The 22,117-nt window shown below is 30.9% G+C and overlaps 1 protein-coding gene across 1 annotated transcript; it reads left to right on the forward strand.

Moving 5' to 3' along the window:
- Positions 1-224: 224 nt before the first annotated feature.
- On the forward strand, positions 225-3,537 carry LOC137821478 (uncharacterized). Its single transcript, XM_068626083.1, has 3 exons — positions 225-1,670; positions 1,961-2,114; positions 2,586-3,537. The coding sequence occupies exon 1, from the start codon at positions 707-709 to the stop codon at positions 1,664-1,666; it is 960 nt and encodes a 319-aa protein (XP_068482184.1). The 5' UTR covers positions 225-706; the 3' UTR covers positions 1,667-1,670; positions 1,961-2,114; positions 2,586-3,537.
- Positions 3,538-22,117: the final 18,580 nt, after the last annotated feature.

Genomic DNA, 22,117 nt, shown 5'->3' on the forward strand with positions numbered 1-22,117 from the left:
TATAAAGTTGTAAAATTGTATAAAAGTGTGTGTATATATATAGATAGATATATTTTGTGCAGAGAACCAAAAAAAGAATAGGTATGTAAGGGTGGTGGTGTTGATAAATGAGAACCAAGCATGTAAACCGAAATTAAAGGATCCTTTTGATTACAGCAGAAAGCCAGCCTCTCCTCTTGTACCCAAAAAGGAAAAAAAAGTTAGGTCTTCCTCTCTCTATCTGCAATCTTCCTCCAAATTGAAAACCTAATTATTTTCTAGTTGTTCCTCCATCTCCCCAGGTTGGGAAGAGTGGGGAGAGAGAGAGAACAACACCCAAACTAATACATTCATCTCCCTTCCAACCAAAACCAACACCAGCACCATAATTACAGCCTAAACTACATGCCTGTCCACTCTAAACCATCCATCTCCAAACTCCCATGCTTAACCTCACCCTCTCTCCTCCTCCCGTGCCGCCGCCACCAGAGCCAGCGTCACCGCAACCCCATCATCATCTCCTCCCACAACCATCTTTCCAGCTGAAACAACATTATTTGGTGGGGTGATATACATTCACAAACACACCAAACACACACATATATATATATATACATCAACCAAAAACCATGGAAAAATAGATACTTACATAGGTATATATATGTATATATATGTAATCAAACATATATAACACATAGAAGAAAATCAAACACAAACAGAGCGATCCATGTTGCTCACTCATGCACTGCCACTCCTGAACTCAGTTTTCGACCTCGTGACCGTAACATTCATCTCGGGTCTGATAATCCTCTCGGTGTTATCCATAAGCTTCATCTTCCACCTTCGTTTTAAATCAAAATCCATAACACATTTACAGAACTTTAACTCCCTTTGGACCGTGCGCTTCCTCCTTGTCTTGTTCATATTCTTATGGTCCATCACGGAACTTCTCCGCTTACCTTTTTTCCGCCGGAAGTACCTCTACCCTTTTCTACCCTCTTTCACCATATCCCAACAAGCCAGCCTCTGCAAAGTCCACGTCGTACTTTCCCTGGGATTCTTCGAACCGGCCTTCCTCGTCACCCTCTTGTTCCTCCTCAATGCCTCCATTAAAAAGAAAACCCCAAACGATGCTTGGGCCATCACGTTCGTGCTCCTCACGTGTCTCCCCATCGCCATTCTCCAAGCCTTGCTCATTTTCTTCTCGCCGTTGGAGAACCGTGTCCCCGTGGAAACCTCCGTCATTTTCAATGACGGATACGGGTTCCAGACTGTGCTCTGCGCATACCCTTTCCTTTCAAGTGTGGTCTTCGCGGCGTTTGGCGTAACCTACTGCACATGGCTCTTATTCTCGTGTTGGAGGGTTTTATCTCTTGTCATAAACAAGGGCCTTAGGGTGAGGATTTACGTGCTGGCGTCGATAATGCTGGTGGCTCTTCCAATGCAGATTGTGTCGTTGGGGTTCAGCGTCTTATGGAGCCCCCACCAGGAGGTCTATGGTGTCATCTCACTTGTGGGCTTTCTTGGCGCCTTTTGTTGCGCCACCACCGGTGAGGGCATTCTTGTCATTAAGCCAATTTCCGATGCTTTGGACGCCGGAGGAGACTGTTGCATTTGGCCCTCACAACTACCACCACTACTTCCCCAAGGAGGTGCCGTTCTTCGTTTAGAGGGACCCACCATGTGATCGTGTGAGACCATTAATATTCTTTCATCATCTCTCAAATGCAACATTTTTATGCCTCTTCATTTTTCTTCCAGTGCATCCCCAACACACACAAGCTATATGTAAAGTATATCTCAAAGGGAAAATTGTGTTTTTTTTCACTCTTTCTTCTTCTCATTCTGTAATTCTATTGGATTTATTTTTTGGATTAAATGTGGTGGCTTCTTCTCCATTTATTTCCTTAGTTATGAGTTGTGCACCATAGTTTTATTGTGTTGCTATTTTTAAATTTTTTTTTCCTTGGACAATGGTTAGACGGTGAAGATGAGGGATTGTTGCGGCGGTGGCACGGGATGTGGGAGGTGCTTTAGCGGTGGTGCTGGAAGTGAGTGCTATTGTGGAGATGGGTAGCTCCTGGTTGCTGCGGCTGAGAAGGGATAGAGAGATGCTCATGGAGATGATGAAGAAGGTAAGTCATTTTGCTTCTTCTACAGAGATGTAGGATGAAGGTACGGAGGTGAATGAAAAATTTCCCTACAAAGTTATACTGCTAAAGTAACAAATTCGTTTACTTTCTACACCTCCATAATGACTAACTACATCCTTCAAGTTTTTAAATTCACATTTTAGCTTTAATAATGATTTCGAAATTATCTGTCCGAAAATATTCTGGAAAAGGCTTTTCAAAGCAATAATTGATACAGAATTTCAGAATAGGATTTTCTTAATAAGATTGTCGAAACATATGAGATCCATGGAAGGAGCTTTTCAAAACAAAATTTCTTGAATAAAACTTTTTAAACATATAAAATGCTTTCCAAAATGATTTTTCTGGAACAAGATTCTTAGAGTAATTTTTTCAAAACATGAAATACTTTTCAGAATAAGATTTTCGATAAATATCCAACATTTTTTCTCTCTCTTCTTCTTCCTCTCAAAGTGGAGAACGAAGGTACAGTTGGAAGCGGCGGCAATGGCTGTAGTAGCAGGAGTGGCAGTGGCGATGGGATATTTTAATCTTTTTACTCTCAATATGGAAATGCGGATAGTAATCATGGGGTGGAGGAAGAAAAGGCCCGTAACAAAACCTATGAATTTATGTGCGAAAATTGCTAAAGGCAATTTCTCCCTCCACCATATCAATTTCAGCATGCACCCAATTATTCTAGAAAATGATAAAAATATCCCTCCTAAATGACGAAAATAACCTTACACAAAAATAGAAAAATTATTTTTAAAACTTTTATTTGAAATATTTTGGATTTCAATTTTCGGAACATACTTTTGAATTTCTGAAATTTTTTATCCAAAATGTATTCTTAGTTTTGTGTTCATAATTTTTTGTCCAGCATGTATTTTTCTATTTCTCAATTATAATTATTATTTTGGATTTTTTAATTTGGAATAAGGATAGTTTTGGAAATTTAAAAAATTGATATGGTGAAGGTTAAAATTTATATGGTGCAGGAGGGTAGTTTTGGAAATTTAAAAAATTGATGTGGTGGAAGTTAAAATTGATATGGTGCAAGAGGGTAGTTTTGGAAATTTAAAAAATTGATATGGTGGAGGTTAAAATTGATATGGTGCAGGAAGAATTTGCCATTGCTAACTTAGCTCAGGCCTAGTTGATCTTTCTAGATTGGACCATTTGGACTTCGCTTCACTGTGGCCCATCCTAGTCAAAGAGTTGGGCTTGTTTTGATCATCTTTCTATTAGGCCTCAGTGACAGAAAAGAAGAAAAAGCACAAATATTATATCTGTCAGTTCATACGTTTTTATTCTTTTAATATTTTTATTTTGTCAATGATATTCACTGATATGTGTAAAGCAAAATTAATGATTTGCAAAGTACAAATTTTTTTTAAATGGATAGCAAAAGCAGTGCAATATTTACATACATTTCCATTAAAGCATAAAGCAGTAACGATTCATATCCTTCAAGTGAAAGTGAGAGTGAAAGACTATGTTTGGTTTAGAAAAAAACAACTTTAAGTTATTTTATTGAAATATAAATTAAAGAAAAGACTTTTAAATATGTGTATAAACTGACAACAATTGCAATAAATATTTCTATTAAAAAGTTATAATAATAATATTTTTTTCATTTAATATATATATATATATATAAAGTAATATTTTTATTTTATTTTGTGATGAAACTAAACATTAAAGTCTCATACATTCTTTTAATCCATCCTTAGATTTAAAGAAACCAATGGAGAAAATAACACTTTTTTTTTCAATCTTTTCCGGTCCATGCATGTTTTCCTTTCTCTTTTTGATGTATCAAACTGAGTATAAGAGATAGATATTAAGTGTGTTTTAGTTTAATTTTACATGCTTTTTTGTCTTAAGAATTTTAAAGAATACACGAAAAATTAAGTTTAACTTTTTAGTGCTGAAATTTAGAAAAAATCTGATTTTGCGCATTCAATAAAAAAAATATTTATCAATTTTGATGATCATGATAATTATCAGATTATAAGTAAGTATGGTATGCAATTATTTTATGTTATTATACGATATTATATGCAATTATATACAATTAATTTGATAATAATATAATCACATCATTAGTGTGTATTATTTTTACATGATTAGTTTGAGTTTGTAATTTAGAGAGAGAAAGTCTCCCTGCATTATATATTTTTTTTTACATGGAGTTATGTCAGGTGAATAAAGAGATCTCCATTTTGTTTACCATCTTCTTATACAATTTTCTTATATGGTATAGAGCACCGTCTCTCCATTTTTATCCGCTAATTAAGAGATCATGTTTGGCAAAAAAGACACAGTAACGAGTCCGATGGAAATTTCATTGTCGAGCAAATTCAGCAATTAACAAAGGTTGTTTACTCGCTCAACAATAATAGTAACAAGTGACACGTTTATAAATGTTGTTGCAGGTCTGTTTGCCCATAACTCGTCTGTTAATTTTGTTGTGACGAAATCCTGGATTTTGGATAGAAGAGCAACCAATCATGATTGCATCTGATTCACAACATTTATTTCAAATGTATGTTAATCTGCACACATACTCAACTGCGCACATCTCATCTATGGGTACAATTAAATTCAATGACAATATCACCAAAAAATATGTTCTTTGCATTCCTTCTTTTCATTTAAACCTCACTAAGTTGTTGTGTCATTTTTACTCTATGGTTGCGTTTTGCAGGACTTGGCTATGGAGAGGATGATTGGCTCGGTAAACAACACGCAGACTTATACTACATGTCCCCCTTCCAAACTAAGTCTACGCATCTCAAATTTCGACCGACCCTTATTTATGGCTCAAATGTCTTCGACATCCTTCTCTGGTGCGTCTACAACTTGCATCTTCATTACTACCTATCAGTAAAAATCTCATTCCCATTCATAATAATTGTAGTATTTGTCCCAAAGCTAAACAGACAAGGCTACCCTTTCCTTTAAGCACAATAAAATCTCATTCTCCATTTAATTTATTGCATTGTGACATTTGGGGTCCTCATAAAACTCCAACTCATTTTGGAAAATGTTTTTTTTTCTTAAAATCATTCTTTACTTTTACACAAAATCAATTTCAGACATCTATTAAAATCATCCGCGTTGACAACGGATTGAAATTTATTTCAATGTGTAATTTTTTTCTCAATAAAGGTATTGAATGTCAACGCACTTGCGTCTACACTCTTCAACAAAATGGAGTAGTAGAACACAAACATAAACACATTTTAAACACAACATGAGCCCTCCTATTTCAGTCACATTTACTATTAGAATTTTGGAGGAATGTGTCCCACATATATCATTAATCGCTTGCCATTACCTTGACTAAAATATAAATCACCTTTTGAGTTGATATATAATCGCCCACCTTCACTTTCTCACCTTTGGTTGCCTTTGTTACGCAATTGTTGTTTCACCTAAGCAAAAATTTGATCTGCGCGCTTGACAATGCATCTTCATTGGTTATCCTCACAGTAAAAAAGGATATAAATTGTTTGATATAGATGTAGACACTTTTTTATAAGTCGAGATGTCATCTTTCATGAAAGTGTTTTCCCATTTTTGCTAACAGTCCCAGTCAAAATCCTTACCTCCATTACAAGGTATTGTGCCCGCTATTGACATTGACTTACCCACTTTTGTCCAACATTCACTCGATCAACCTTCTTCTCCTACGCCAGGAAGTCTGGCACCCATTACCGAACCTTCTCTAACCGACCTTCCTACCTTTCTGTTCGATAATCCAGTTGCCCATCAACCCCACCTTCTTGGCTTCAAGCCTACGTAATAGGATCTCAAGCCAATCATTTGACCATTGTCCAAGACCGGCCGAATGGAACCAGGTATCTTATGCATCATTTTCTTTCTAATTCACGATTTTCTTTTTCTTCTACACATAATGCATATCTTGCTAACATCACAGCCACTAAAGAACCTCACACTTATGCTTAAGCTATCCTTGATCCAAATTGGCAAAAAACACGAAGAGCTTTCCACCTTGCAGCTAAATCAAATGTGAACCTTGACATCGTTACCTGCCAAAGAGAAATCCATCGGATGCAAATGGTCTATAAAATAAAGTACAACTCAGATGGCAGGGTCGATAGATATAAGGCGCACCTTGTCGTAAAGAGATACATTCAGATTGAAGGTGTCGACTATTGTGAAACTTTTTCACCAACAGCGAAATTAACAACTTTGAGGTGTCTCCTTACCATTGCAGCAGCCAGAAATTGGTTTATTCACTAGTTAGATGTGCAAAATACTTTCTTACATGGCAAATTGCACGAAATTATTTACATGGACTTACGACCCAGCATCATCGACAAGGGAAGAATATTGTATGTCGACTCAACTATATAATAGTAGAACAACAAGGAAAATGCAGCAGAGTCATGTATAATAGTAGAATCGCCACTCATGTGGGAGCAAAATGTTGACTAGGGTTTGAAAAGCCAATTTTCCTGACCCTTGAAGGACAATGGTGGCGAGGATGAATTCCTGCCGTATTGAGATGGCTATAGATAGAAAGAATAAAGCAATAACTAGCAAAGCCATGTGTAAATTTGTAAAGAAAGAAGCCTTCATTTTTGTTAGATATGCAAAATGCTTTCTTACATGACAAATTGCACGAAATTATTTACATGGACTTGCCACATATCATCGACAGGGGAGAACATTGTATGTCAATTCAACAAATCCCTTTATGGTCTCAAAAAGGCATCCCGGACATGTTTTCAACATCATTTTCTCATGTGATTAACCAGACAAACTAACTCATCATTTATTTCCCTTTTGATTTATGTGGACGATATTCTTTTGACAGTAAATGATTTGACAGAAATTCAGGGTGTTAAAGACGGTCTATTACAACAATTTCGCATTAAAGATCTTGGAGACTAAATATTTTCTATGATTTAATTTTCTCGTTCCAAAGCTGTCATTTACATGTCACAAAGAAAATATGCGCGCTTGATATTTTGTAGGATACGGGACTCACAAGTGCTCGTCCAGACAAATTTCCAATGGAGCAATACCTAAAACTCACTTATGGGGAGTTATTAAAGGATCCAGTCAAATACAGGCGACTTGTGGGATGACTGATATACGGTTACTCGGCCTGACATAGTATTTTCGGTTCGAACCCCTAAGTCATTATATACAGGGTCCACATAAATTTCATTGGGATGCCGCAATTCGATTCCTAAAGTACATCAAAGGATCACTGGGACAAAGATTGTTACTGTCATCCGAAAATAATCTGACATTGACAGTTCATTGTGACTCAGACTGGGTTGTCAGACAACTCGAAGATCAATTTGGATATTGCATTTTTTTTGTTCTTCTATTATCTCATGGAAGTAAAAAAAACAGACAAACGTATCAAGATCATCTGCGGAAGCAGAATACCGCACGATGACCAATACTAAAGGTGTCATGTAACTTGTCACCTCAACTTTTTTGTGACAATCAAGCGCCAATACATATAGTAGCAAACCCAATATTTCACGAGTGAACTCTACCACATTATGTGAGATCTTATTTTTCTTATAATCTTCTTATACAATTTTCTTGTATACAATAATATGAGATATAGATACGAGAATACGAAGTAAAAGTTAGAAAAAAATTATATATATATATATATATATATATATATATATTTAACCTCGTCACCGCTAAAGTAAAATGCGTCATTACTTTCTCTAAACAAGAATGAGTGGAGGAATTGTTTTCCAATGAAAGCAAATGCCCTACCATGGAGGTAATCATTAATTTTGTGTAATTTGATTCTAAATCACGAGATTGTGGAAAAAGATGTGGCATCTGGAAGTGGGTGAGATAAAAAGAAAGGTAAAATCAAAAAACGATATAATCATTTTGCTTTTGACAACAGAGTGCGAGGCACTTGAAAGTCGAAATAAATCAATGGCCAGAAAAAAAAAACAATTAAACGGTAAAATATAATGTTATTATCATCCATTGTATGGGATTTGTAATGCCCTTAGATTTTATATTTAAACTTATCATATGCTCATTATTTAGCTATATGTGTAGTTATCATAATTCACAATATTGCATACTTGTCAACAATAATCCTAAAAGAGGATCTAAGAATAAAAGTGAGGCTTAATTAAATTTTAACTTAGTGTGTGAGTATTTTGATTTCAGTTTTTTTTTTTAATTATTAAAACTTTTATATTGTTTTGAGTTTGAATTTTGCCATTTTATTTTGTCGGTCAACTAAGTAATATAGTTGTTATTATATTCACATAAAAAATAAATAAAAATATAATTAAGTCTTAAATATCTCCTAAATTTAAATATTTTTATTTTCAAGTGAGTCTCTATTTAAAATAATTTTATTTTTTTATATTTTTAATTTCTACATTAAATAGGTAATATAAGTGTTTGATTTTCCTATCCCAAACACAACATTACATACTCAAAGAATAAAAAGATAAATTTTGGAAATTTAATTATCTTTATCAACGATATTGTGTTGTTTAATTTTTTTTATTTTAATTTCTTATAAAAATAATTAAGTTGTAGAGATTTATTTTTACTATTGTCTAAATTCTGATATATTATATTTTAAATTACGAAATCAAAGGGTGATGTTATTTTATTTGATGACAAAATCAAACCAAACCATAGGAACTCAATACAAAAATATAAAAATGTTAGATATAAAAAAAAAATTAGTGAGAAATTATTTAAAAATACATAAATTTATAAAGAGACATAAGATTTAATTATATTTGTTGTTTTTTGTTTTTCATATTAAAATATATAAACAGTAACGATATAAAATAGTTATTGCATCATATCAATTAACAACAAAATCAAATGATGGAGATTAAATTAAAAGAAAATATTAGGTACTCAATATATAATTTTTTTAAAAATAAAAAGTCACTGAGAAGCATGATGAAAAACTTAAAATTGAATGAATTTTACAAAATGATATAAATATTTGATATAAAGTAAGTAATGATTAATCTTGTAGGAGATTGCATTAGGGAAGAAAGGAATTGTGAATATTTGCTGACACAATAATTATGCAACAAAAGGAGGCATCACTTGCGCATCTAAATTGGACTTTGGGTTTGCATGAAGCTTGTAGGGGTCCACCCCTCATCAACATTCTATTCCCCAAATTCAAGGCCCTCTTTTATTTTCTTTTGCTTAATCGTGTTTTCTGGGGTGCCCCATTCACGGATGCCACATTTCACAAGCCATTTCATGGAAGACATCAAAAATTTGTTTTCTAGCCAACTTTTTCCACCAAAAACATACGTGATTTAATAATACGTTCTTTTTTTTACAAATGTTGTGACTTCATTTCATATTTTATAAATAGGTAAAAAAATCTAGTCTAAAATTAGGCAATTGGTATTTGGTATATACAATTTTAATTATATTAAATTTCACTAATGTAGGATTTGTTCAATTTCAAAATGTATTGGTTGGTACCGGACAATGCACTAATTATTGATTTGTTCAATGGCAGCAAACACAATTACGGAAACTCCCACAAATCATGATCATTCGAATCTGAGTGACACTTTGAGAAATCAGCTAACCCTTATTTAGTAAAAATATTGTTTTATTAAAGATATTCTCCAAATATACCTTTCTATAAATTGGGGAATGTTCCTAGAAATCAATCAACTCTGGTATTTGATAAATTTGGTCCATTACAACAAAGACTCATGATTAAACACTATCAATAAACCCTCTACAATGGTGTAAAGTATGATTTTATGAGTTTTCACTATACACTTTTAACATAGAGTACTTACTTGATCGTCGAAGTATCCTTTTCGGATCAACTCCGACCGAGCACCAACTATTAAAGTTGAAGACTTGAAGTAAGGAACGAGGAAATAACAACAATTATCTGTCATCACATGAAAAAAAATATTACTAAAAAATACAAAAATATGGAGGAATATATCAAAACTCATATGTTAACAAAAATGATATATAGGTAAATTATACCTATTAATAATGAATTCTAGGAACATACTAGATGGAAATCTATCTTATAAGTTTTTATTAAGAAATTTATCCAAATAGATACAAAATATTTTTTTTATAAGTCAAAATTAACTTATGCATAAATTAATTTATTTAAAAGATAAATTTAACTTGTACATAATTAATTTTAACTTAAGAAAAAAAATCATCTTTTTTTTTCTCCTAAATATGTTTTTGGTTAAAATATACCTAAAAAAATCTTATGCAAATTTTGTTATTATTCATTGTTATTCATTGGTTAAAACTGTCTCTTAAATATGATTATTTGATATTAAATTTATTTTTATAAAGATTGATTTTAATTTGTCCAATCCTATTTTCACCTAGTAGGAATCGGATGGTTATTTCTTTTTATTTTTAGATGAAAATATATAAAGTTAAAAACTCATCCTAAATTTGGTTTTATTCCCTTATTTTCAGTGTAGAATCCAAAGAAAGGCTAAAGAAGAAAATTGAGGTCTACGTTTTCATGCCAAACATTTTGGAGCACATTCGTTGTTTTATACGATCAACAGTTAAACTTTGGTTTTCATCATTTTGGAATCTATTTTGGAATTTGATTGTCTATGAGATTCAAACACTTCTTTTAAATAATTTGTTTGTGTTAGATATATGTATTAGACATTAACACTCGTACGATATTTGTATGACAGATATTGATGGAGTGTTCAATTCAAAAAATGTGTTGTATATCTAACAATTCTAGTACGGTTATAACACAATTTTAAAAAGGAAAAATATATTAATTTTATAAAAACTCGAACTTATTGTATAAATTTTAATTGTAATTATAACAATAAGAAACAAATCACTTTGAATAAGTCATGAAAAACATCTTTATGCTTCAACAAAAGTTTGAAACATAATTGTTCATATAAATCTTTATTATCAATTTATATAATTCATAATTACATAATATATAGATTTGTGTTCTCGTATCCTACATTTTAAATATTATACGTATCTTCGTATTCGTGTCTGCATCATTTAAGCGTTCATGTCAATGTCGGTCCTACATAGGTCACAACTCAAATCCATTGTTTTTTATTGAAAAAAATAATTTTATAGATTAATTATAAAATAGATAAAAAAAAATTAAAAGTATTAAAATGGATCCGTCATGAGGAACTTATTATCTTAACACGATTTGAAGGAAATTATATTTTAATTAATACTAAATTTATGTCACATGAAGGTTGAAATTTAATTACATATAAATTATAATTTACTTATTTTATTAAATTTTTAAATTTTTATTATTTTTGATAATTAAACTATAAAATTATTCTAGTTTCGTAAAAAGAACTCAATTTATACTATCTAGCTTACAAGCCACAATAAAAGGAGTCACGTATTTCTTTTACAGCGACAAAAAAAATTATAATTAAAAAGTTATATAATTGGTTTACTATAAGAAAAAAAAATTAACGGAAGGTATTTAGTGGAGATTAATATAATTTTAAAAATTGATTTAATTAATTGAATTTAATTTTAATTTTTATTAAATTTCAAATGTTATTTTAAAATTTTAACAAAATAATGGAGGTTTTATCTTCGTTAAATTTTAAAAGTTTATTTTAAAACTTCGGCAAAATAACATAAATTTTGTTAGCATTCTTTAGATTCCAAAAGTTTATTTTAAAACCTCAATAAAATGGCGAAGGCTTTTTTAACATTGGTTAAATTCCAAAAGTTTATTCTAAAACCTTAACAATAACAGATATTTTTTTAATCTTAGTTAATCTCCAAAGATTTATTGTAGAATCTCAATAAAACATTCCAAATTTTTCAAATTTCAATAAATAAATATAATTAAATCTATTTATAAATAAATAATTAAAAACTACATAATTCTTTTTAATATATATATAATCATAAGATAGACTAATAAAAATTGGAGACAGACAATCATAAAACATATATATTTCCATTAGTTAATTGGTAATATAGAAAGTATTTTTATCCGTACAAAAATGTTTTACTTAAAAAAAAAAACAAAATAAAATATTGTATCTTCTCAGAAAAAAAATAATGAAAAACGAATAAACTTATTGAAAAAAAAGAGGAAATTCAGCAATAAGCACTCAGCACACCCATTAGTTTTTATTTTCTTCTACGATATAGTGAGTAAAATTCAGAGTAGAATTTAAATTGTTCTAATTATATTTATAAAATAATCATTTTTCTTAAATACTTTTTTCTGAAATTTTGATAACAAAAGAAGAGTTACTAAAAATAAAAATTAAATTAAATGAAATACATTTTAAAATACCATTTTTAATAAAATAAGATATATTAAAAATTATATTTAAGATAAATTATCAACTAAATGTTTTTTAATACTTGGTCACAAAGGAGGTATCATAAATAAAAAAGGTGTGCAGTTACATCCTAATAAACATTTATTGGAGTGAAAAAAATATATTTATATTATTAAAAATAAGAATAAAATATTTGATAACTTAGAAATTACGACTAACAAGAATAAAAAAATGTATGTAAAAATTATATAAATAACATTAAATGCATTTAAATTTCATATACTATAAAATATTATTACCAATGCGATAAATATATACTATAGCCATGCATCTTTTTAACAACTTTTAATTAAAATTTATTTGAAATAGTAAATTTCGATAAATTTCACTTGTTATTTAATGGTTTCTATCTTACTAATTTTGTAGTTTTTTTATAAATTTTATCCAAATAAGATGTTAGTGTAACATATGTTCTAAAACTTTTAAATACACCATCCAATATGGACTGAAATTTATTAGAAATCATTAACTCAGTAGGTCTCACTTCTCTTTAAGTCTCTCCCCCAAGTTTTGTTGTATTTAATAAATGTTTATCTAATAATAAAGTATGTGTTCAAAAGTATTCTCTTATTGGTATTACTTCTATGATTATAAAGATCAATAAAATTAGCATAAATGATTTTAATGGGTGGATGTTGGTATAAAATCGATTCATTTAGCATTATGGTAAATCGATATTTGAATTTTTCACTAAAAGAAGTACTCGTATGTTTTGTATCTTGAAAAGGATTGTCTTCAAAAGAGTGGAACTATTGTTTCCACTTCCATTCTTTTATAATAAATCTTAGTCTTTCATAATGAAAGTTATAAGAAAATAAAATAAATAAATTATATAGTTATTTTTAATTTATGCTGGTTTAAATAAATTAAAATGATTTTTTTTCTAACAAAAAGTACACGTTTTAGTTTTTGGGTGGATGCATATATATTAACAACTCTCTATATATATTATGACCTTTTTCTACAATTTAAAAAAAAAAAACCCCAACGTATAGACTATTATTTTATTTTATTTTGTAAAAGCTGGCATCAAATTACTCACTATTTGAATTCAATATTAGTTAACCTAATCATATACCTAAGTCCTTTTTTTTCTCTCCAAACGACTGAAATTGTTCCTTTCAAAGTAAATCAGTTAGTCAAATTTCAATTTATTATATTAATTACTTGAAAATATGGATAGGAAGTATATATATATATAATGAAACCTCATAGAACCGACTCAATAAGGTTGAGGTTAGCACCCACTTATCTCCAACACACCCCCTCACGTCGAAACTACCAACTTGTGCGTGGGACTATATATTATGGGTGGTCCGATAGTGGTCCGATAGCGGGTGGCACGATAGGCCCAACACAAACACTCGTTGATAGACTCGAAATGACTCTGATACCATATTACAAAGTGGACTTTAAGCCAAACTCAACCCCATAAAATCGGCTCATGAGGTTGAGGTTTGCACCCATTTATATACAATGAAAGGCTCTAATCTCTAGTCGATGTGGGATCTCCAACACACACCCCTCACGTCGAGACTGTCAACTCATGCGTGGGACTATATATTATGGGTGGTCCGATAGCGGCCCAATAGCGGGTGGCCTGATAAGCTCAACAAATACTCGCTAGAATAGGCTCGAAATGGCTTTGATACCATATTACAAAGTGGACTTTAAGCCTAACTCAATCCCATAACTGGAGATATTTTCATACCTTCCATGTAAGGTAATAGTGAGATTCATGGTTCTTTCCCGTTTACACTGTTCCTTACTCATTTCATCGGATTTTATCTCTACACATCATAGCAAGTCTCGCAACAACTTTTTTCTCCTTCTGCCATCCTCCATCACCTATCTCTGCCAGGATGACGATCATCTAACTCTGTTACAAAACAACTTGATGTTGTCGCATCGTAGTCTTGACAACAACTTTATCGATATTATCGATTTTGGTAGCAGCATTATGGGTATATGTAATGGTATTATATTCATGAAAAAGGATGGTGATATTTGCTTCATCAATCCAATGATTCGTTATTGTTTTGATCTTCCCTCACATGAAGATAAATCCATCTACTCTTACGGCTTTATTAGTCGTGGATTATCCGATTATTTATTTGTTAAAATTGATTCAGATGAGAAGTATTGCTCTTACTCTAACTGTCATAATCGTAATGATGATGGAACCGATGAGCCCTAACCTCCGCACAGTGCTTGAGTCTATACTTATAAAGAAAATGATTGGAGATCTTTGAAAATTCCTGATTGTTCACTTTGTACTATGACTACTTATAATGGTGTGGTTTACAATGGAATTTTGCATTGGGGTTCAATGAAATGCCTCGAAAGGCATGGTATTATTTCATTTTGACATTTGATCCAAAAGCTGAAGTTTTTCGGGAGCTTTTACTTCCTGATAGTTTAACGAGCGCTCTTTATTATTCTGATGACGACTATCCAAACAGGGAATTTGGGGTATTTGTTGTTCAAAATAGTACTAAACCCTTGACAGTGTACTCTTTGATTTCTTCAGAGGAGAACTATTGTACCGTTGATGTATGGGTGATGGATAGATATGGGATAACTGAATCTTGGAATCAAATCTTCACCTTTAATTGTGACGAGGATTATATCTCTTCAACTTTGTTTGGCTTTAATCCTGACATTCATGAGGATGTAGGATTTCCTTTTCTCTTATTTCACAGAAATGACAGTATGTTGTTGTTTGGTGTGGAATTCAACGGAATATACTCGATTCGTTCTTTAGATATAAGTCATGGAACTTCTGTTGTCCTTACCGATAATGTTACTAGGAATTTTGAAGATCTTGACATAGATTATTCTCATCCAAGTTTTTATATAGGTTACTCTCCTCCAAGTTTAGTTCTTTTAGACAATGTTTCTGCATCTAGATACTAGTCTGGATTCTTTTCTATCTCCATCCCTCCAGAGAGGCAGACAGTAGATTGAATGGTGTTTACTCTTAATTTATGATTTAGAATTTATGTTTTAGGTTTTAGGTTTTAGGGTTTAGGGTTTAGGATTTAGACTTTAAGGTTTAGAGTTTACATGTTTTGTAAGTTTGTTATGCAACAAACATATATTTGAGAATATGTTTTTATTTTAGAATTTTATTTTGAGTGAGAAGATTTAAAAAAAAAAAAAAGATTAGAGTCTTTCGTTGTATATAAGTGGGTGCAAACCTCAACCCCATGAGTCGGTTTTATGGGGTTGAGTTAGTCTTAAAACCCACTTTGTAATATGGTATCAAAGCCATTTCGAGCCTATCCTAGCGAGTATTTGTTGGGCTTATCAGGCCACCTGCTATCGGGCCGTTATCAGACCACTCATAATATATAGTCCCACGCACGAGTTGGCAGTCTCGGCGTGAGGGGGGGTGTTGGAGATCCCACATCGACTAGAGATTAGAGTCTTTCATTGTATATAAGTGGGTGCAAACCTCAACCTCATGAGCCGGTTTTATGGGGTTGAGTTAGGCTTAAAGTCCATTTTGTAATATAGATAGTTTTATTATTCATAATTATCCCACTTAACTTGAGTTTTTTTTTATATTATGGTGAAAATAAGTAAAATCTTTTGACAAACACTTATATGATGTATCTATATCATACACAAGCTATAAGTAAAAATAGAAGAAGAAATTTAGATAAAGGTTTTTATTAGTATGATGGGTCGGATTCAGTTGGTTAATGCGGTGATTATTGGATTTCTAGCTTACAACTTTAATATGTATAAATGACCTATTTCACTTTTTATCCAAGTTGAATTGTGGTGTCGAAATTTTATTTGGACTTGTGATATTCTGAAAAAAGGCATAGTCACTGTGAATTGTGATACGATTTGTTCTCCTCTTGAGAATGGAGGTTTGAAGATTATTAATCATCGTCATGAAAATAATGCATATCTTCTTAAGCTTGCTTGGAACTTTGCTTATAGCAACATGCCTTGGTCTTTTCTCTTGAAAGTCAAGGTTCTTAAATCAAAATATGATTTTAGAATGGTTTAAGGATCCTCATCTCTTTGGCATGAAATTAAGCATTTTTATTCCATTATACTTTATTATACTTCCTGGACTGTTGGTACAAGTATTTTTATTAATTTCTGGAATGATAAATGGTGTTCTACTACTTCTTTAACAAATATTGTAGGGTTATCTGATGGTGCTAGCATTCTGTATACAGTCTCTCAGTTTTGGACAGGTAGTGATTGGAATATTCCCTTGTCTTTATAGCAGATGCCTCATTTTTTTAATCATATTATGGTTAGGGAGGAAAAGGATATTCCTAATTGGATTCTAGATGAGTATGGTTGTTTCACTCTTAAATCGGCTAGGAATTTTTTCTTGGAACCAAGAGTTCCCTATGGTTGGGGTAAATTCATTTGGTCTTCATCTATTCCGCCTTCCAAAACTCTAGTACTCTAGAAAAAATTTCATGGGTAGCTTTCTACATATCAGCATATTTAGAATAAAGGTTTGCATATATGTTCTATGTGTACGCTTTGTGAAAAGCATGAGGAATCTATTCAACATTTATTTTTTGAATGCTCTAATGCTTTGCATATTTGGAGTTGGGTTTTGCAGATTTTTCTTACTTCTCATTTCTCTAATAAGGATGATCTTCTTTCTTTTATTAAGAGTGATGGTAGTCCTTTGATTAAATTGATTAAGCTTGTTGTGATAACTTTTTCTATTTGGATGATATGGCGTACAAGGAATTATGCTAGATTTTAGGATAAGAATGAGGTTTATAGGGTTATTCTGGTAATTAAAGATTTAACTTGTCTAGTGGAAAATTCATCTAAAGTTTCAATGAAGAATGATATATTGGATTTCAACGTGATTAAGTTTTTTGGTATTAATACTCGTAGTGGTAAAGTTCTTCGTCCTATTCCTGTTAGATGGGAGTTTCCTTCACCAGGCTGAGTTAAAATTAACATTGATGGGGCTGCTAAGGGGTATCCTAGTATTGCTACTTGAGGAGGTATTTTTTGTGGGAGTATGGGGGGAGTTTATTGGTGTTTTCTTTATGTTTCTTGAAGTTCAAACTTGCTATGATTGCTGAGTTTTATGGAATTATATATGCTATGGTGGAAGCTCAAAAGATGGTGTTTACTAATGTCTAGCTTAAATGTGATTCTGCCTTGATTTGTGCTGTGTTTACTGCTAGGACTAATGTTCCGTGGATGCTTCGTAATCGATGGAATATTTGTCTTAATTACCGTGGAAAAATCAGATTTAGGGTTACTCATATTTTTCATGAAGGAAATGCATGTGCTGATAAGTTGGCTAATTTAGGATTTATTCGAAGAGAATCATTTCATTGGTATAATAGACTTCCATCTAGTTTGTTCTTATAATTATCTATGAATAGGTATAGTCTACCTATGTATCGTTTTTGTTAACATATGAGTTTGGTCTAGTCCCCCCATATTTTTGTATTTTTTTTTAATAATATTTTTTTCATGTGATGACAGATGATTGTTATTACTTGAGGTGTCATCATAGTTGAGATGTCAAGTTGCATAGTGATACCTAATATGAAAGTTTTTATAAAAAAAAAAAAAAAACTTTGTTATTTAAAAGTGTTTTAGTATATCTATATAAATAAACATTTGTTGTTGTTAAAAATATATTATTTTTTAAATTATCCTTTTAAATGTTAATTTACATAAAAACTCTAGTACAAATTTATTATTTGTATAACTATTTTTTGTATGGATCGAGAAGACGTTATCTTTTTCTTTACTATAGCTTGGTCACGGTCTCGATCTCGTGCTGATGTAGAGTGTTGGTATGTCTCGACCTCAGTAGAAGGTGTATATGCAAAAGATTTTTTGATGTTCAAGTTAGTTTTTTGGAAGTCAGAGGTAATAAATATTGTAGTTGTGATCAACTTATTTACAGATTTGTATTGAACTTTCACGTCAATGGACTTAGATTAGCACATATATCACATGGTTTTTTAAAAAATTAATAAAATTAAAAAGGAACACTTTAGGGGTGCTCCAACCATTATACAGTAGGATCTTAGTATAATCCCCACACCAATCATGCAGTCCAAAAAAACTCAAAACAGTATTACAAAGTGTTCCAAGACCTCAAAACATTACAATATATCTAGCCATATTGAACAAGGAATGATAAAAGGAAACACTTTGCTTAGTTCATCAAACAGGGATTTGCTTTGTGGCCTTATGCAGCAGCCTTGTAACATCTTCCAAGTAGCACTTTCTGAGAGGAACCTCCTGACAAAACTTGAACTGATGTGGTTCTTCCTTCCAAACTGCATAACTTTCCTTTTGATGGCTACTTCTCACAACCTGCACTTACAAATCCTCCTCACAGGTCTACATTTTCCACCAGCTACCTATTTAGCATCATAACTAAAAAAACAAAACAACACTTTCTTCTTGCAAAACCTGCACTAGAAAGGAAAATCTTCCCCTTCCTAGACTAAGAGGCATATTGATTCTTTCCACATAATTGTTGCATAATCATGATTGCAAAATTGCTTCGCCAATTTCACAACTTACAAAGCAGAAAAAGTTATCTTACCCAAAAAAATTACAGATGTTCTCCCAGCTATTCCAAGTGATTTTTCTCCCTTCTACACCCAGTCCCACATAAAGTTTCTCTATAAATTTGTGATTCCCTTGCAAACTCCTGTCGAGGCTCTAAACATGGATAAGAAGAACATAAGTATGACATTAATGACAAACTTTATAAGACAAACTTTTCCTGTGAAGGATAGGTTTCTACCTTTCCACACCGAAAGTTTCTTTCTGATCTTTGATAGCACGAGCTCCCAAAAGGAACACCTAAATGGATTACCACCTATAGGTAGACCTAAGTAAGTGAAAGGTAATTCCATTAAGCAACAATGGAGTATTTCAGAGTACATATTTACCAAGTTTTTGTCAACTCCAAGTGCACTTATTTTACTCTTGTGGATGTTTACCTTAAGGCCAAAACCTAATTCGAAACATCTTAACATAGCCTTAATAGCCATAATATTTTGCACATTAGGGCTCTGTTTGGATTGAGGAGGGGATTTGTAAGGAGGGGAGGGAGTGGATTTGTGAGGATTAGAGAGGATGTGTGAGGATATGTGAGGTTGTTTGTATTGAGGGATGATAGAGTGGATTTGTGATAATGGTTTATTGTAAGTTTACAAATTTATCCTTGTTATTAAAAAATATTTGAATATTGAATTATGATTTTTTGGGTATGTTTGAATTAATTAAATATTTTTAATTATATTTATTAATAAAAAATTAAAAAATATAATAAAAAATATTTTTGTTAAATTTAAATAAATTTATTAAGTACATTAAAATTTATTAAAATAATATTTATTATTATATTCATTTGTTACTTTATATAAATATATATATATATATATATTGTTGATATTATAAATAGGTTTAAAAATTTATCCTTGTTATTAAAAAATATTTGAATAATGAATTATGATTTTTTTTGGTTTGAATTAATTAAATTTTTCTAATATATAATATTTAAAATTACTTATTTATTAAAAAATATAATAGAAAAATATTTTTGTGTTAAATTAAAATAAAATTATTAATATTTATTATTATATTCTTTTATTATTTTATATACTATATATATTTTGTTAATATTATAATTTTTATTTTATTTTATTATTTTCATTATATAAAATTGAATGTTGTCATTAATAGTATAATTAAATATTTTTAAAATTATAAATAAATTTATGTAATATTTAATTTTTTATATTGTAATAAAGTACATGAATAAGGGTGTTTTAGTAAAATATAACTATCCTACATAAATCTCCACAAATCTCTTCATTTTGTGAAGAATGGAAAAAACTCTCCACCCTCTCCCTCATCCACTCCCCCACCCTCAAAACCATGGAAACAAACACAAAAAACACTCTCTCCCTTCTCCCACTTGGAAGCAAACACACCCTAGATTTGTAAACAAAAAGAGTATATCATCAGCAAACTGGAGTAAATTCACATTTACATTTACATTCCTTTCTGACTCTTGAAAACAAATTCTTACTCATTGCTTCCTTGTATTACTTTGACAATGAGTACGATATAATTGTCTTAAAACATGTTTAAGTAAGATGATATTTTAGATGATCGAGATATACTCGGATATGTAAGGTCTCGAATGATTTATCAGCTAGACCTATTAGTTTTATGTAGTACAATAGTATTTAATAATATAAATTTTTAAAGTTAGTGAAAGATGAATTTATTTAAATTCAATGTCTTGTCACATATTACAGATTATGTATTTAAATTTTCATAAATGTTAAATAGAGCTTTTTTTATAACATGTTAAATTAAGCCTTGAAAATTTGATTATATAATGTAAACAAGCAAAATTGTTTCTTATAAAGTGTAATATACATATTTCTATATTTATTGTATTGTTGAATTATAAAATATATATATATATATATATATATATATATATATATATATACTTGCAAGCTGGACCAAATTTTTACGTATATCAAACCAACCTCTAAAAATCATTTTAAAAGTAAAGAAATTTATTTAGTCATTTTTATAAAATTATTAAAGTAATTTTAATTTTATACTAAAAATAAAAATATATAATTTAAAAAAAGTAAGACTTAGCTTTTTCCATTCAATCAATTAGACCTTTTCAATATTCTATATCCTTTTGGGGTCACCTCAATATTCTTTCTTTTATCCTTTTGAGATTTATATACACTATTTACTCTTAATAATCAGTAACAAAAAAAAAAATACTATCAACTATATCTTACTATCATATTTTTTTATCTTTTCCTCTAAGCACTCACAATTTCAATCTTATTCTATTTTGAATTTTATTTCAACCACTTTAAAAAAAAAGTTCGTACTTAAAAATAATCTTCTATATATATACGATAGTTTAACTGTTTATCTATATACGTACACCATGGTTTAACTAATATATTGAAAATTTATATATATATATATATATATATATATATATAGAGAGAGAGAGAGAGAGAGAGAGAGAGAGAGAGTGAGAGAGAGAGAGAGATATGCGTTGATAATAATTTTTTGATTAATTAAAAAAGAAAAAGTCAAGAACACCGAAACGGATTTATTAAGTGGAAGAAGTTGGAAGGGTCCCCTTGCATCGCGAATAAGTGTGACGTGTGGCGCAGAGTGGCTTCTTCCTCAATACTCATTCCTTCATTTCTTCATTCCTTCATCATTCTATCCAATGCAAAGTCTTCGCTATAAACCAAGTCAATCGGATCATAAACTATCCATATTTGAAATCTGAGTTACTATTTATCGTCACAATAACAACAAAATTCAGAACTCTTGTGCGTGTTTCTTATCTACATTCACCATGCCAAGCCTTCAAACTTCCAGCTGTGAATCAAATCAAATTTCAAAAACAAACAACCAATTTCCTTTTACTTTAATCACACAGAATATATCCTTACCTTGCCCTAACTAGCCACATTACCATCCAATCAAATTTACTCACCTTCACTCTCCCTATCATCTAATCAAGAAAAAGATATATTACTCTCCTAAGCTTTGGGTTCCCTCTCTCTCTCTCAATCT

Source organism: Phaseolus vulgaris, chromosome 9 (genome assembly GCF_000499845.2).
Source record: "Phaseolus vulgaris cultivar G19833 chromosome 9, P. vulgaris v2.0, whole genome shotgun sequence".
In the NCBI taxonomy this organism is placed as follows: domain Eukaryota; kingdom Viridiplantae; phylum Streptophyta; class Magnoliopsida; order Fabales; family Fabaceae; genus Phaseolus; species Phaseolus vulgaris.